Raw genomic sequence first — 16,817 nt, 5'->3', positions numbered from 1 at the left:
GTACTCTCAACATCCTTTCTTCCCACCATTCTACCAGCAATATCCTCTGCCACCGGGTCAACCACCCGTGCCCGTTAACGCCATTGCTCAGCAAGTACAACAGCAGCCTCCAGCTCAACAGCAGCAGCAACAACAACAGGGTCCTCGGCCCAACTCTACTTGCTAAGGGCCACTGCGTCACCAGACCAGGCTAGCCTCCGCCTACGCCATTGCCTCCCAGGTTCCGGGCAGGATCTCACATGTGAATTCCATCAGGGCGCTCAAGGCCACGATGTTGAAGGTTGCTATGCTCTGAAATATGTGGTAAAAGACCTAATAGACAGAGGACGGTTGACTTTTGAAAATAGTGTTCCTCATTTTCTTGACAATCCACTTCCAAACCATGCTGCTGTTAACATGATCGAGGCTTTCGAAGGAGTTCGTGTTCCTCGAGAAGCCCCCACTTTAGATGTCCGTAATGTCGCTACTCCTTTGGTACCGCTACATGTCAAACTTTGCCAAGCTTCTTTGTTTAATCACGATCATGCTTCTTGTTCAGAATGTCTTCAAAATCCTGTGGGTTGTTGTGTGGTGCAAGGTGATATACAAAGCCTAATGGATGACAAGCACTTGATTGTCAGTGATGTTTGTGTGATTGTGCCAGTGTTTCATGATTCTCCTGCTGGAAGTGCATCTCAGACAAGGAACGTTGAACCTTTGGTGATCATGCTACTTGGCCCGGTATCTTATGCCTCTACTAAGGCAATCCCTTACAAGTACGATGCAACTATGATTGAGAATGGGGTGGAAGTGCCTCTGGTATCCTCAGCCACGGTTGATAACGTTGCTGGAGAAATTACATCTCTGAGAAGCGGAAAGGTCCGTCCACCCTTGTTCCAAAAGAAGGTGGTTACACCTGTTGCTACAATAACTCCACCAGTTGCTCCTCCTGTCGACAAAAACACCGGCCCCTCAGGCCAATCTATTGACGAGTCTAATCTGGACGAAATTCTGAGGCTTATCAAAAAGAGCGATTATAAGATTGTGGACCAGCTGCTGCAAACTCCGTCAAAGATATCCATCTTGTCTCTGCTCCTGAGCTCAGAAGCTCACAGGAAAGTGTTAATGAAGGTACTGGAACAGGCTTATGTTAATCATGAAGTCTCTGTGGATCAGTTCGATGGAATAGTGGGTAACATTACTGCTTGCAATAGCTTGGGGTTGGGTGATGATGAGCTCCCCGAAGCAGGGAAACACCACAACTTAGCTCTGCATATCTCAGTACACTGTAAGTCTGACATGATATCCAATGTGCTGGTGGACACTGGATCATCCTTAAATGTAATGCCTGAGTCTACACTGAGACAGTTGAGTCATCATGGACTCTCTCTAAGGGGAAGTAGCTATTTGGTTAAGGCTTTCGACGGATCTCGCAAGGATGTTCTTGGGGAGGTAGATCTACCAATTACCATTGGTCCTGAGACATTTCAGATCACTTTCCAAGTCATGGACATCAATGCTTCTTACAGTTGTCTCCTTGGAAGACCATGGATTCATGACGCTGGGGCAGTAACTTCTACTTTGCACCAGAAGCTCAAGTTTATGAGGAATGGTAAGCTTGTCACTGTACATGGTGAAGAAGCGTATCTGGTTAGCCAAGTGTCATCTTTCTCTTGTGTTGAAGCAGGGTCCGCTGAAGGGACGTCATTTCAAGGCTTAACTATTGAAGATGTAGAACCCCAGAGAGCTAGTGCTAGTATGGCTTCATTGAAAGACGCCCAGAAAGCTGTTCAAGAGGGGCAAGCTGCTGGCTAGGGCAATGTGATACAGATTTTGGAAAACAAGCGTAAAGAGGGCCTTGGATTCTCCCCGACCTCAGGCGTTTCAACAGGAACTTTCTATAGTGCTGGGTTCATCAATGCTATTGCCGAAGATGCTGCTGAAAGTAGTTATGTGCCTACGTTTGTTGTACCAGGAGGCACCGTGAGAAATTGGGAGGCCATTGATGTTCCTTTAGTCATGCATGCTTCCATGTAATGTGTCTTGCTGCTCATGTTTTTCTTTGTTTTCAAAATAACAATCCTTTCGCTCTGCCCAAGGCGAAAGTGATATCCTTGTAAGGGCATGTTTGTTTTGGCATTGCCGTTATCAATAAAAGTTGTCGTCTTTTCCGCGACTCTTTGTTTTTTTTACTTTTTAGTGCTTTTTTCTTGGAAATAATGGTAATGCCAGAAAAAAAACCAAAACATCTGTATTTTCTTATTAATTTCAAAAATATGCATGAAAAACATTTTTCTAAAATGATCCCAATCATATTATGCAGATTGAACCATAATAAACCCGTTGAACACAGTGACCCTATGGTTCCTCCAAATTTTGTATTCCCTGTATATGAAGCTGAAGATGAGGAGGATGATGAAGAGATACCGTATGAGATCACTCGACTGCTTGAGCAAGAAAGAAGAGTCATTCAGCCTCACCAGGAAGAGATTGAGCTCATCAACCTGGGTACTGAAGAGAACAAGCGAGAGATCAAAATTGGTGCTGCACTTTAGCCAGAAGTGAAAAAGAAGATTACTCAGCTTCTCCATGATTATCCAGATGTCTTTGCATGGTCCTATGAAGATATGTCGGGTCTAGATCCCAAGATTGTGGAACATCGGATACCGACAAGACCTGAATGTCCCCCTGTCAAACAGAAATTGAGAAGGTCTCGTCCAGACATGGCTCTTAAGATCAAGGCTGAGGTGCAGAAGCAAATTGATGCTGGTTTCCTCATGACAGCTGAACATCCTGAGTGGATTGCCAACATTGTACCAGTACCGAAGAAAGATGGGAAAGTTCGAATGTGTGTTGATTACAGAGATCTGAACAAAGCCAGTCCAAGAGATAACTTCCCATTGCCTCATATTGATGTGCTTGTTAACAGTACTGCTCAATCCAAAGTGTTCTCCTTTATGGATGGTTTCTCTGGCTATAACCAGATACGGATGTCACATGAAGATAGAGAAAAGACGTCCTTCATCACTCCATGGGGAACATTCTGTTATAAAGTGATGCCGTTCGGCTTAATAAATGCTGGTGCTACCTATCAAAGGGGTATGACAACTCCGTTTCATGATATGATTCACAAAGAGATTGAAGTATATGTTGATGACATGATTGTGAAATCAAGGGATGAAGAGCAGCACGTTGTGTATTTGAAAAAGATGTTTGAAAGATTGAGAAAGTACAAGCTGCGGTTAAATCCTAACAAGTGTACATTTGGTGTAAGATCTGGAAAGTTGCTAGGCTTCATTGTCAGCCAAAGGGGCATTGAAGTTGATCCTGACAAAGTCCGAGCCATCAGAGAGATGCCGGCCCCTCAAACTGAAAAGCAAGTCAGAGGTTTCCTCGGACGCCTGAATTATATTTCAAGATTCATATCTCACATGACTACTACCTGTGGACCAATTTTCAAATTGCTCAGAAAGAATCAGCCTGTTGTATGGAATGATGAATGCCAGGAAGCTTTTGATAGCATTAAAGAATACTTGTTGGAACCACCTATCCTTGTCCCGCCAGTGGAAGGAATGCCTTTGATTATGTATATGTCTGTGTTAGATGATTCAGTGGGTTGTGTTCTCGGCCAACAAGACGAGACTGGAAAGAAAGAACATGATATCTACTATCTAAGCAGGAAATTCATCGACTGTGAGACTCGGTATACAATGCTTGAAAAGACTTGTTGTGCTTTAGCTTGGGCTGCCAAACGCCTGCGTCATTATATGGTGAATCATACAACTTGGTTGATATCCCGAATGGATCCAATCAAGTACATCTTTTAAAAGCCTGCTGTTACTGGAAAGATTGCACGTTGGCAAATGTTGTTGTCTGAATATGATATTGTGTACAAAGCTCAGAAAGCAATCAAAGGAAGTATCCTTGCCGAGCATCTTGCTTGTCAACCTCTTGATGATTACCAGCCAATTAAGTTTGATTTCCCTGATGAAGAGATTATGTATCTAAAAGCAAAAGACTGTGAAGAGCCAGTGATCAGTGAAGGGCCAGATCCCAATAGCAAATGGGGATTGGTGTTTGATGGTGTTGTCAATGCTTATGGTAAAGGAATTGGGGCCATTATTGTAACTCCACAGGGGCACCACATTCCTTTCACTGCACGAATAACTTTTGAATGCACAAACAACATAGCTGAGTATGAAGCATGCATCTTGGGCATTGAAGAAGCCATTGACCTGAGAATTAAGCACCTTGACATTTATGGAGATTCTGCACTTGTTATTAATCAGATAAAGGGTGAATGGGAGACTCATCATGAGAAGCTGATCCCTTACCGTGACTATGCAAGACGTCTTTCGACATACTTTACAAAGGTTGAGCTGCACCATATCCCTCGGGATGAGAATCAGATGGCTGATGCTCTTGCTACTTTGTCTTCCATGTTTCGTGTGAATCACTGGAATGACGTGCCCGTAATCAAGGTGCAGCGTCTTGATAGACCCGCTCATGTGTTTACTATTGAAAATATGCCAGATCAGGCTGATGAAGATGTGAATAATGGAAAACCTTGGTATTATAATATCAAACAGTTCTTGCAGAGTCATGGATATCCACCTGGTGCTTCCAACAGGGATAAAAGACCTTGAGACGATGGGCTAGCAGATTCCTTCTGGACGGAGAAATCATATACAAGAGGAACTATGACATGGTCTTGTTGAGATGTGTTGATAAACAAGAAGCTGAGAAATTGATGCATGATGTACATGACGGCACCTTTGGGACCCATGCTACAGGTCACACTATGTCAAGAAAACTGTTAAGAGCCAGCTATTACTGGATAACTATGGAGCGTGACTGCCACAGACATGCCAAGAGATGCCACAAATGTCAAATCTATGCTGACAAGATTCATGTGCCTCCACATGCTCTCAATGTTATCTCTTCCCCATGACCTTTCTCTATGTGGGGGATTGACATGATCGGAAGAATTGAGCCAAAAGCTTCCAATGGACATCGTTTCATTCTAGTGGCAATTGACTATTTCACCAAGTGGATTGAAGCTGCTTCCTATGCAAATGTGACCAAGCAAGTGGTAGTGAAGTTTATCAAGAATAACATCATCTGTCGATATGGTGTTCCCAATAAGATCATCACTGACAATGGTTCCAATCTGAACAATAGCATGATGCAAGCTTTATGTGAAGAATTCAAGATCAAACATCACAACTCTTCTCCTTATAGACCTCAGATGAATGGTGCAGTCGAGGCTGCTAACAAGAATATCAAGAAGATTGTTCAGAAGATGGTCACTACATACAAAGACTGGCATGAAATGCTACCTTTTGCCTTGCATGGTTACCGTACTACGGTGCGAAGTTCAACCGGGGCAACTCCTTTCTCTCTTGTATATGGCATGGAAGCAGTTCTCCCTCTGGAAGTGGAGATTCCATCTCTTCGAGTGATCATGGAAGCAAAATTAACTGAGGCTGAATGGTGTCAAAGTCGGTATGACCAATTGAATTTGATTGAAGAGAAACGTATGGATGCTATGGCTCATGGACAGTTGTATCAAGTACGAATGAAGAATGCGTTTGACAAGAAAGTCCGACCTCGAGAATTCAAGGAAGGCGAACTTGTTTTTAAAACAAGGATAAGCCAGCAACCTGACCCAAGGGGCAAGTGGACACCTAACTATGAAGGTCCTTATGTTGTCAAGAAGGCGTTCTCTGGTGGTGCTTTGATCCTTACACACATGGATGGTGTTGAACTGCCTAATCCTGTTAATGCCGATATAGTCAAGAAATACTTTGTCTAAAAAGAAAAGAACAGCGTGGTAGGTCGAAAACCCGAAAGGGCGGCCTAGGCAAAAATGCGCTTCCCGGTGGATCGAAAACCCGAAAGGGCGATCCAGGCAAAAGTTAGGGACAAAAAAAATGAATATGAAAAAGCTCGCTGAGATTGTACGCAACTCAGGCAAGAATGAGCGTCTCGATGAGCCAAAAACCCGAAAGGGCGGTTCATGCAAAAATGAGATTGATAATAAAAGACAAGTAACTATATCTGGCAAACCACCATCACCCCTTGGGGCATCTGCAACTGTCAATGATCGTCTTCATTAGAAACTTCTGTACTTGTGAATTCAAAATTTCTATGAAATGTAGCGGTCATCGTGTTCAATGTACCACCAACCAATAAAATTACCATTTTTCAAGCTTTGTAAATCCGTGGAGTTATGCCTTTGGCTGACTCTCACTCTTCTACATCAATTTGAGCCTGTACTGTTGTTTAAAACTCTATTTTTCTTTCTACTTTCAATGATATATACAAAATATTTTCTTTCCATTTTGATAATGTCAATGTCTGAAACAAACATTTTTGAAAATTGAAAAACCTTTTTCTGTCTATTTTGAAAACAAACCTGAGCAATAAGGTACATTCCAGTGAAACATGCATGAATAAATGTATATCAATGTCTATTTCAATACATGTTACTTATTCCCCAGGATGATCTGTGGTCAATGGCAAGAATGAAAAAAAAAACAGAATGAAAATTTGAAAAAAATGCAAATGAAAAGCTCGCTAAGTTGAAAACCCGAAAGGGCGGCTTAGGCAAAAATGAGCACCCCGCTGATTGACAACCTATGAAGGCAATTCAGGCAAAAATGGGGCAGTGAAAAGAATGTTTTCCCGGTGAATCGAAAACCCGAAAGGGCGGTTCAGGCAAAAATGAGATTGAAAAATGAAAGAATGAAAGAATGAAAAGCATTGACCACAGATGCGAACATCCAACGTTTACCCAGCACTGACACGCCTAACAACGGCGACCTGTATCCAAGAATCTTCCAAGGGTCCCTCCTCTACAAGTTTTTATTGCCCTCAGCCATGGTTTTGATACGTCTTCCAACGACGGTCTTTCCAAAGAGGATTCCCATATGAATATGTTATAGCACGAGCCACTACGTGCCCAATCTTCCAATGTTTCGTCTGTCTCTGTGAAACTTCTCTGTCAAACTACAAACCAATCATGCATTTCAAGCATTCATACATGCATAATCATGCATTTTATGTGCTCATACATTTAATAATCTTGTTATACCATACATACATGTTGCATTCCCAATCTCAACTTTCAATTCAACTCAATCTTCACTTTCAATCCAGTTCAATCTCAACTTTCAATTCAACTCAATTTCAATTTCCAACTCAATCTCAATTTCAATTCAACCCAATTTCAATTTCCAATTCAATTCAATCTCAATTTCCAATTCAATTCAATTTCAACTCTCAATCCAGTGTCTATGTTTGTATCTCTGATTATTTCCAGCTTTCAATGTCTCCTTCAATGTCAACTTTCAATTCAATTCAAGTCGATGTTAATCCACTCCCAATTTGCTTTTGGGCCAACAATAATGGTCATGTCTATATCCAAATCAAATCAATGTCAACTTACTCTCGATTTGTATCTTTTCAAATCAAACTTCCAATCTGTATCTTGTTATGTCTTTTTATCGGTCAAGTGGCTAGTTCGATCCAAAGAACAGCTTGTACCTGCTTATATGCCTATGTTTCCGGTCAAACGGAAAGTTCGATCCATAGAACAGTTTGTACCCTGCTTATGTTTTGTTATCGGTCAAACGACAAGTTCGATCCAAAGAACAGTTTGCACCAACCTACATGTTGTGATATTGATCAAGCAGCAAGTTCGATCCAAAGAACAGCTTGTATCATCCTTTTGTCTATGTCCCCAGATCAAACGGCAAGTTCGATCCAAAGAACAGTTTGTACCTGCCTATCTGTTTGTGTTTTCAATCAAGCGACAAGTTCAATCCAAAGAACAGCTTGTATCTTCCTATATGACTATGTTTCCGGTCAAGTAGCAAGTTCGATCCAAAGAACAGCTTGTACCTGTCTTGTATTTCTATTCCCAGTCAAGCGGCAAGTTCGATCCAAAGAACAGCTTGTACTCATCTTCTATTTGTATTTCTTGGTCAAGTGGCGAGTTCGATCCAAAGAACAGCTTGTACCTATCTTTTGTCCCCTGGTTTGTCTACCCTGTCAATGTCTACCTAAATCCCCAGTGATATGACATGCTTTGTAGACTCCAGTTCGTTTGTCTTGCATTCATCAAAATGTTGCATGGAATTCATGTTTTTGAAAATGTGAGAAGCATATTTTTATGTCCAAAAGCAGTGCAAATGTTAATATTTAAGTATCTTCGTCCCGTCAAATCAAAGACTTCGTCTCTTGACTCTCCGGACAAAGAAACTTAAATAGGGGCAGCTGTTATACCCTAATTTTGGACCTAAAAATACTTGTTCAAAATCTTCTTTCATCTTTGATATATGTCTATTGTTCTTGAAGAATTGCCAATTTGCTATTGTTTACACTGACATTTTACTCTGCTTTATCTCTCAACTTAGCTTTTCAAATCTTTTCAACTGTGTATTTGTCCATGTTTTCTTGCATTTCAAGTCATCCAAAACATCTTTCTTGCATTTCAAGTCATGTGAATTTGTCCCTGATCAATTGCATCTTTCTCTGCATTTTATTTCAATGTTATTTGCAAAATTCATGAAAAAGGGTATTTTAGTCATTTCCTGCATTCAAATCCATTTTAGTCCTTGAAATTTGTTTTGAGTCTTTTCAATTGGTTTGTATAAATCCTTATTTCAATTCCATGTTAAAATCCATTTCAAAAATTGCATCTGAGTCATTTTGAGTCAGCTTAGCCCCTAGGGGCATTTTAGTCATTTCCAGTGTTAAAACTCTGTTCAAACTCTAAAAATTGTCTCTGAGTCTTTTAATTTGCTTGTATAAACTCTTGCTTTAATTCCCTGTTAAAAACCATTTTAAAATTGCATCTGAGACATTCTGGGTCGTTTCAGTCCCTAGGGGCATTTTGGTCTTTTCACATGAAATTTTGACAGAGAGAGGTTACTTTAAAGTACCTCATTTAGTAGTTGGTTCATTTTAGTCCGTTTTGTTATTTTTAATCGTTTCACTTTACGTTATTTTCAAATTACATTTTTTACCAATTTTATTTTAATTAAATTTTGGTCCTTTTGTTATTTTGCATTTTAGTCCTTTTATTTCAGTTTTTGCAGATTAGTCCAAAGAGAGTTAGTTACAGTCCAGGTACACGTGGCAGATTATGACAGGCCAGAATATCACATGTGTCAGCTATAAATTCCAGTCATCACAGTCAAAGGGTCAACACCATTCATTCTGTTACAACTCATCACAAACACTATTACTCTTTCTCTCTCTGCATTTTTCGATCAAACTACACCAAAAATAACAAAGTCTCAAGAACATTCAAGAACACTCTTGAATGTTCAAACCCTAACAAACTTTCACCACCGTAACCAACTCCTTCCTCCACCTTCTTCCACCACAACAACCATCACCTTCACCACAAAAGCTCCCTAACCGAATCATCCATCGTAACTGAGACAACACAAACTCCAATTCCATTCGAATCATTATCGCATGTGAGTTCCAGAAATTCGCACAAATCATCAACGAACAATCACAAGAACACTGAGCTTACAAATCGAACCTGAAGAAAGAAGAAGAATAATGAATCAGTCAGTGTCCAGCAAAACGAATCTCATCACTTACCTAAGCCATAATTTTGCAACGGATTTGTGAAAGAGGACGCAAATCAGATCAGGTTTTGAATCGCGAAATAAGAACGAAGAAGCTTCGTGCTAAGCAACTTCCAGATCGGTGTAAGAGGCAAAACTGCGAGTTCAAAGCCAGATTGGTGGAGGTACGATCAGAAGATCAAGAGGTAAGTACGTCCTTCGTCATCTCTTCACTATTACTCTCTTTGGTTCCAAAATTTTCGTGAAGTATTTTTGTAGATCTAGGCCTTTTTAGTAGTTTGCAAAAAAAACTAGCCTCGGATTTGAACGGAGAAGACGAAGACGAAGCTTTCTGGGTAAATATTTTAGAAAAAAGAAAAAAAGAGTGCTCCGGTGCGGCGGCGCAACGGCCGACCACCGCATCGGAGCGTTTTCCGGTCGTCTTCCCCGTTTACCTTCCGGCGACCAGTTTCTAGAGAGAGAGAGAGAGAGAGAGCTCTTCGCTTTAGTGAGAGAAAACAAAGTAGGAAATGAAAAAACCGGTTTATAGGCTTATATAGGCCTAGGGTGGATCGGTTCAACCCATACCTGCTCCAAACCCGATCCAGTGGCCATTTGAGGCCCAAATGCTTTTGCTGAAGCGTTTTGCTACGCACACACCCCCTTCCTGTGCTGTTTAACTGTTTCTTGACTACTCGCACCCCTGTTTGCCCCAAATTGCTTGATAAAATTTCTAAAAAAAAACTTTTCTAGTTGTTTTTCTTGATATTTTTATTAATTCTTGATGTGTTTTATATGTTAAAATGGCTTAGAAAAAAATATATGTGAAAATATTGATTGTTTGTTTAGTTTAGTATTTTAACTTTGGTAAAAGTCTTGAAAAACTTCCAAATTGTGTGAACTTTCTTGTGGTTAATATTGACACATGAGGCTTGATTCTTGTGTTTTTTTCTTGCATGTTAAAAATTGATAAGAGTTTATGTAAAATTTCCTTGTGATCTTGTGGTACTTCTTGTCAATTTTTGTGAAGTCTTTGCATGCTTTTGATTCTAATATTTTGTCACACTTAATATGCAATTATGTGATGTGTTTACTTTTGGGAATTGTGTTTGTTGGCTGTTTTGAAAGTGCAAATTGTAAATTCCTTGTTTTGTAAATAATGTGTATTGTTACAATGGGAAATAATGTGTAAAATGGATTTGAAAATGCACTATAGGTCTTGGCTCATATTTGTCCTTATGATTCCCATAATATGGCTGAAATGAATCATTTGAAAATTACCATTGATATGAGAATTTTAAGTCTTAAATTTGCTTTGAGGCTATGGCAATTTTTCAAGTCCATTTTCCCATTTTCTTTGGTTAAAGTTTTTTGTTACTTTTTTGGTTAAGTTTTGTTCATGCAACTTCTACTTGCTTTATTTTCCATATCATATCTTGTACTACTAATCCCTTTGTCTCATGTTTCATTCATTCATAAGCATTCCATCCTCCATCCTACATTTTTAATTCCTTATTTCTTGCACTTTAATTTCTTGCACTTTAACTTTCATGCAAAGACTTAGTATGTAAAGTCCTAGGAATTTTGTAATTTCCTTTATATTTTAATTTCTTGCAAGACCATAGCATGTATTTAGGCCAATGATGTAAAGGACAATGGACTCTAATGATGTACACCGACACAAGCACCGACACATGCACACACATCACATAGATATTTTAGATGTATGTTTAGGATATGTATGCTTAGATGTATGTTTAGGAGATTTGAAACTTAGAAAAAACTCTCTTTTCCAAAAAACATGAACAACATCACTCAAATCATTTTCCAAATAAACCTTGGGATCCAAATTCCCATTGATTTTCCCTTTCTTTTCTTAAATAAAACCTCAATGAATTTTAATCATACTTAGACCTTTTTTGCAAAATAATTAATTCCACCTCACTTTTTCACAATCTTATGCCCTTGAGGCCTCTCTCCCTCATTCTTCAAAATTCCAATTTTCAAACTTAAAATCAACCAACAAAAACAAAAAATATTTTTGGAAGAGAACTACGGTGGATTTGATCCCTTAAAAGGGTACGTAGGCAAGGAATCAAAATTTCTTCAATTCAAATAAAATAAAACTTCAAACGCTTTCTTCTCCCTCCAATTCTTCACTTAGTAAAACCTTAGGTGTAAATATCACTTTTCAAATAGCATTTAAAAATAAAGCGCGCGCGTAGAAAGTAAATACGGTTCCTATAGGATACTATAGTCGTTATGGGTGCCTAACACCTTCCCGTAGCGAAAACAACTCCCGGACCTCGATTCTCAAGGGTTTTGCTTATTTTTTTCCCTTCCCAAGAAAAAATGAGATATCAAAGGTTGAAACGGTTCAAACGTAATCAATGTTTGACACCTGAAAACCAAGATAAAACACACGGTAATACTTTCTCCGATCATATTTATAAGCAACTGATATATCTTGACTTATATTATAGTAAAATACATCAATCATTCAATAAATTTAAAAAAGTAATATTTATTTATAAATGCGATAAGAAGAAGTATACAAAACAATTCTTAAACTTGTACTAAGGGATTTTGGAACATGTGCAGGGACTAATTGTACTCACAACACAAGCAAGTGTATCTTCACTTCAGCCACCATCATGTGACCCAACAAGTGTATGCCATGAAGTTCAAGGTGCAAAAGCATTAATGTTGTATGGTGGACTATACCTAGTTGCACTTGGAGTTGGAGGAATTAAGGGATCATTGGCACCACATGGTGCTGAGCAACTTGATGAGGACAATGTATCTGGAAGGAAGAATAGATCAACCTTCTTTAACTACTTCATCTTTAGCTTAGCATGTGGTGCACTTATTGCAGTTACTTTTGTTGTGTGGATTGAAGATAATATTGGGTGGAAATGGGGTTTTGGAATTGCTACTATTAGCATATTTGTTTCTATTCCTGTGTTCTTGGCTGGTTCTACTAAATATAGGAATAAGATTCCTACTGGAAGTCCTCTTACAACCATTTTTAAGGTAACACACCTCATGCTCTATAATTAGTTGGTATCTCCCTTTTATTTTATTTTAACCAATATTTTAAAAATCGAACTAAACTAACCGGTTCAACCGAAAATTAACAAATTCGTCCGTTGATTTGATTTTAGTTATATTGCGGAATGGTTAAACCAAATTAAATTGGTTGAACCGTGATTGGCTCAACCAAAATTTAGTTTTTTCATTTTTTACTTTTTTATTTATTTATTAATTATCTCGTTCAATTGTGACCGACCAATTAAACCATTAACAAAATGTCTTACTGTTGGTTCGCTTTACGATCCATATTTTAAAACATTGATTTTAACTTGTTCTATTTGTAATATTAGTTTATTAAAATATGAAAATTGTATATTATTTTTTCCACTAATATCTCATTTTCTTTATTTCATTGCACGTGGTGAGTTTGGCGAAATCACACTAACACGCTGTGATTATGCCAAACTCTACTAACCAAAACATGTCTTTAATGATTTTTTTATGAAGTTCCTTGTAACAATGCTTTACCTTAATCAAATAAAGTGAGACATCCTTGACTAAATGTAACCTATGGTTATTGAATGAGCAGGTTTTGGTTGCTGCTACAATGAATAACTGCATCTACAAAAATTCCAGCAGTAGTGCTGTGGTAAACATGACATCAAGCCCTACAAATTCAAACAATATTAGAAAACCAAAAGAGGAAGGAGAAACATCCAAACAAGTAAAGGAAATTCAAGCCCCAACAGACACTCTAAGATTCCTCAACAGCGCGATCGAAAACGAAAAAATCAAATGCTCAGTCGAAGAACTCGAAGACGTAAAAATAGTCCTAAAAATCCTCCCAATTTTCGCCTGCACAATTGTCCTAAACTGTTGCTTAGCTCAACTATCAACATTCTCAGTCGAACAAGCCGCGACAATGAACACGAAATTCGGTTCATTAAAAGTACCACCAGCCTCATTACGAATTTTCCCAGTACTCTTCATAATGATCCTAGCACCAATATATGATCACATAATTATACCCTTTGCAAGAAAATACACAAAATCAGAAATGGGAATAACACATCTCCAAAGAATTGAAATTGGATTAGTCCTATCAATAATTGCAATGGCAGTTGCAGCTATAGTTGAAGTGAAAAGAAAAAGGGTAGCAACAAATCATGGACTATTAGATAATGCAACAAAACCAATACCAATAACATTCTTTTGGATTGCTTTTCAGTACTTGTTTCTTGGTTCAGCTGATCTATTCACTATGGCTGGTTTGTTGGAATTTTTCTTCACAGAAGCACCAATTAAAATGAGATCTTGGGCTACATCACTTACTTGGGCTTCATTGGCTTTAGGTTATTACTTAAGTTCAGTGATTATATCAATAGTTAATAGTGTTACTGGTAATTCCTCTCATAAACCTTGGTTATCTGGTTCTAACCTTAACCATTATCATTTAGAGAGGTTTTATTGGCTTATGTGTGTGCTTACTGGCTTGAATTTTCTGCATTACTTGTTTTGGGCAATTAGGTACAAGTATAGAGGAACAGGAAACCATTACTGATGAATGGAAATTTAGAATGTAAAAATCAAAATTTTCAAACGGTTCTAAATAATAAGTACTTTTTCAAGTTTACAGATTGTAACATGGTTCAAAATTTTGTCAAGTCAGTTTTGGTTGTAATCAAATCGTTACTAACTTGACTATCAAGATGTTACCAAATATAAAAGACACATATTAAATATAAGAGATATTTACATATTCTAATATAGATAAATATGACGACTGTGGTGGTAAATACATGTAAACACGCGTATTCATTCACCCGAGGAATGGTATTAAAACGAGTCACAGGAACACAAATCAAAGGATGGGCCCTTGGAAGGGTCACAGCTGGTTTTTCTTCCATGTTAACTTTTCCATTACCATCAACATTCCATTCAAAACACTGAATCATTGCAGCAAGATTTGTCGGAACAACTTGAAGTGCTAATGAGTAACCAGGGCAAGCCCGTCTTCCCGTTCCAAATGGCATGAGTTGGAAATTTTGTCCCCTCATATCAAACTTGTTATTTTCTTCACTCATAAACCTCTCTGGCCTGAACTCAAGTGGGTTTTCCCACAATTTGGGGTCTCTACCCATTGACCATAAGTTAACAAATAAAACGGTCTTTGCTGCAATCTCATAACCATAAATTTTGCAACTTTCCGATGATTCTCTCACTATAACGGGTACTGTAGGGTGAATTCTTAGTGTTCCTTTGCTTATAGCTCGCATATATGGAAGGTTGGGAATATCTGACTCTTGTATTAATATAATCTTTTCAGTTACTGAATCAATCTCTTGTCTTGCTTTCTCCATCACATGTGGGTTGTTTATTAACTCAGCTAGAGCCCATTCGATTGTTATAGCAGACGTGTCAGTTCCTGCCATAAATATGTCCTGCATCAACCATAATCTTCAATTATAACACATTTATATAAGTTTTTTGTTTTGAGAGGAACACGTCTATATAAGTTGTTGGCACATTGTAGATATTAGTCGGGACTAGTTGACACAAGGTGTTAAACTTATCATAATTATTTTACTAGCTCTTTGTATGTCACGACTTATTAATCATCTGTTAAATACAATTAAACACGATTTTAAACGCCATTAACCTCATTTTCCAGTTTATATTAGTTCATTAGATGACAAATGAATAGTATGCAAGATGACTTACCAAGTTGAAAGCGTTGACATTTTCACTAGTCAATTTGATTTCATTGCTCTCATCCTCTTGTATTTCCAACAAAATATCAACTAGATCCCTAACATGATGAGGACCTTCACCCCTTTTCTTCTTTTCCTCTTGATGCTCCTTTGTTACCTTGTCCATTATTGTGTCAAACCTATCCCGAATCCTTTTCAGCTTTTTATTCATTCCATGAAAATCTACTTTCTTAAAAAACCAAATAAAATCCGATACATTAACCTTCTCTACAAGCTCTGCAGTCTCTGTCACCATCTTCCTAATATCTTTAACATCGCTAATATCATTCTTCGAACCGAAAGTTTTTTCATTGTCATCATTGTTATAATGCTATTGGTGAGAGTCAATAGCTCGCCCCCAACTTCAACAGCTTCACTGGTTTCCCCTTTCTTCTGCAAAAGTCTAAGAAACCTTAGAGTCTCTTGTTGCCTCAAGGGACGGAGTTGATTAAGCGTTCTTACACCAAGAAGCTCTGACATGCACATCTTCTTCACAAACTGCCAATAGTCACCGTAAGTGTAATTATGAAACCTTTTAAGCCATATGATATGTAGGTAGTTGCAGCATTTTATAAGCGGTTGGAGAAGGAAGTTTCGTGAGTTCTAAGAAACTCCTTCGCTATTTCTGGACTTGAAGTTACTATACAAGGTATAGAGCCTAGGAAAAATTGAATTATGGGTCCATATTGAAATGAAAGCTTGTGAAAACTTTTGTGGGGAAACTTAGAGATAAGGTGACAGTGTCCAATGATAGGTAGGGAAGGAGGGGTGGGTGGAGTAAGATGATTCTTGTTCTTTTTTCTTGTTAGTATGGTTCGAATTGCAATTATGGAGAGTAGCATAACGAGTGAAAGTTGGATATAGTCTTGCATTTCAGCCATACTTGAAATTTTTGGAAGAATTATTGGCAAATTATAATGTTGGTTTGTTATATAGAGAGAAAAATTATTGGCAAATTATAATGTTGGTTTGTTATATAGAGAGGGATGAGAATGGGTGTCTACAGATTCGGATATCCATCTGTTATTCGTTTAGTAGCATAGAAATGATATTATTGCCCACCTCATTTTGCTTGAGCTACACTAAGAAATGTATAAATAAAAGCAAAAATAATAAAGGGATAAATTGTGAAAATTAGCTTGTTTGATTGATTAGATGTGTTAATTACAATGTATGAACAGAGTATTTAGAGTAAAATTATTGTTTATTAGTCAAACATCATGGCATACGGTACGTAACCCCTATTCAACTAATTTTCGCGTGTGTTGCGTGATAACCCCCTCGGCAGTGGAATCGTGTGGTGTCCCACGTTTTTGGCTTCAACTTCCTCGTCTCGACATGATCTGTTGACAACGCCCTTTTGTGCGTAGCTCCACTACAGATCGTGTCATTCCCCTCATTTCTCATAACAGTTACGGGCGTTAAGAGCAGGGATCGTGGGTAAAACATCACTTCCCGATCCGACAAT

At 38.3% G+C, this 16,817-nt stretch overlaps 1 protein-coding gene and 1 pseudogene across 2 annotated transcripts; one reads left to right on the top strand and one right to left on the bottom strand.

The window, feature by feature from the left end:
- The first annotated feature begins 12,122 nt into the window (after nt 1–12,122).
- Nucleotides 12,123–14,232, top strand: LOC146899642 (protein NRT1/ PTR FAMILY 4.6-like). Its single transcript, XM_085739216.1, has 2 exons — nt 12,123–12,599; nt 13,189–14,232. The coding sequence occupies exons 1-2, from the start codon at nt 12,270–12,272 to the stop codon at nt 14,158–14,160; spliced, it is 1,302 nt and encodes a 433-aa protein (XP_085595342.1). The 5' UTR covers nt 12,123–12,269; the 3' UTR covers nt 14,161–14,232.
- A 79-nt stretch (nt 14,233–14,311) lies between these two features.
- LOC146899641 (cytochrome P450 93A3-like) lies at nt 14,312–16,233 on the bottom strand (annotated as a pseudogene). Its single transcript, XR_015024146.1, has 2 exons — nt 15,321–16,233; nt 14,312–15,040 (listed from the first exon to the last, which is right to left on the bottom strand). The product of XR_015024146.1 is annotated as a cytochrome P450 93A3-like (transcript).
- Between the last annotated feature and the right edge of the window lie 584 nt (nt 16,234–16,817).

The sequence above is a fragment of the Medicago sativa genome, chromosome 8, assembly GCF_051527215.1.
Source record: "Medicago sativa cultivar Bolivia chromosome 8, Bolivia_mono, whole genome shotgun sequence".
Taxonomy (NCBI): Eukaryota; Viridiplantae; Streptophyta; class Magnoliopsida; order Fabales; family Fabaceae; genus Medicago; species Medicago sativa.
The sequence above is the reverse complement of the archived record's forward strand: the minus strand, read 5'-3'. Positions and strand labels throughout refer to the sequence as shown.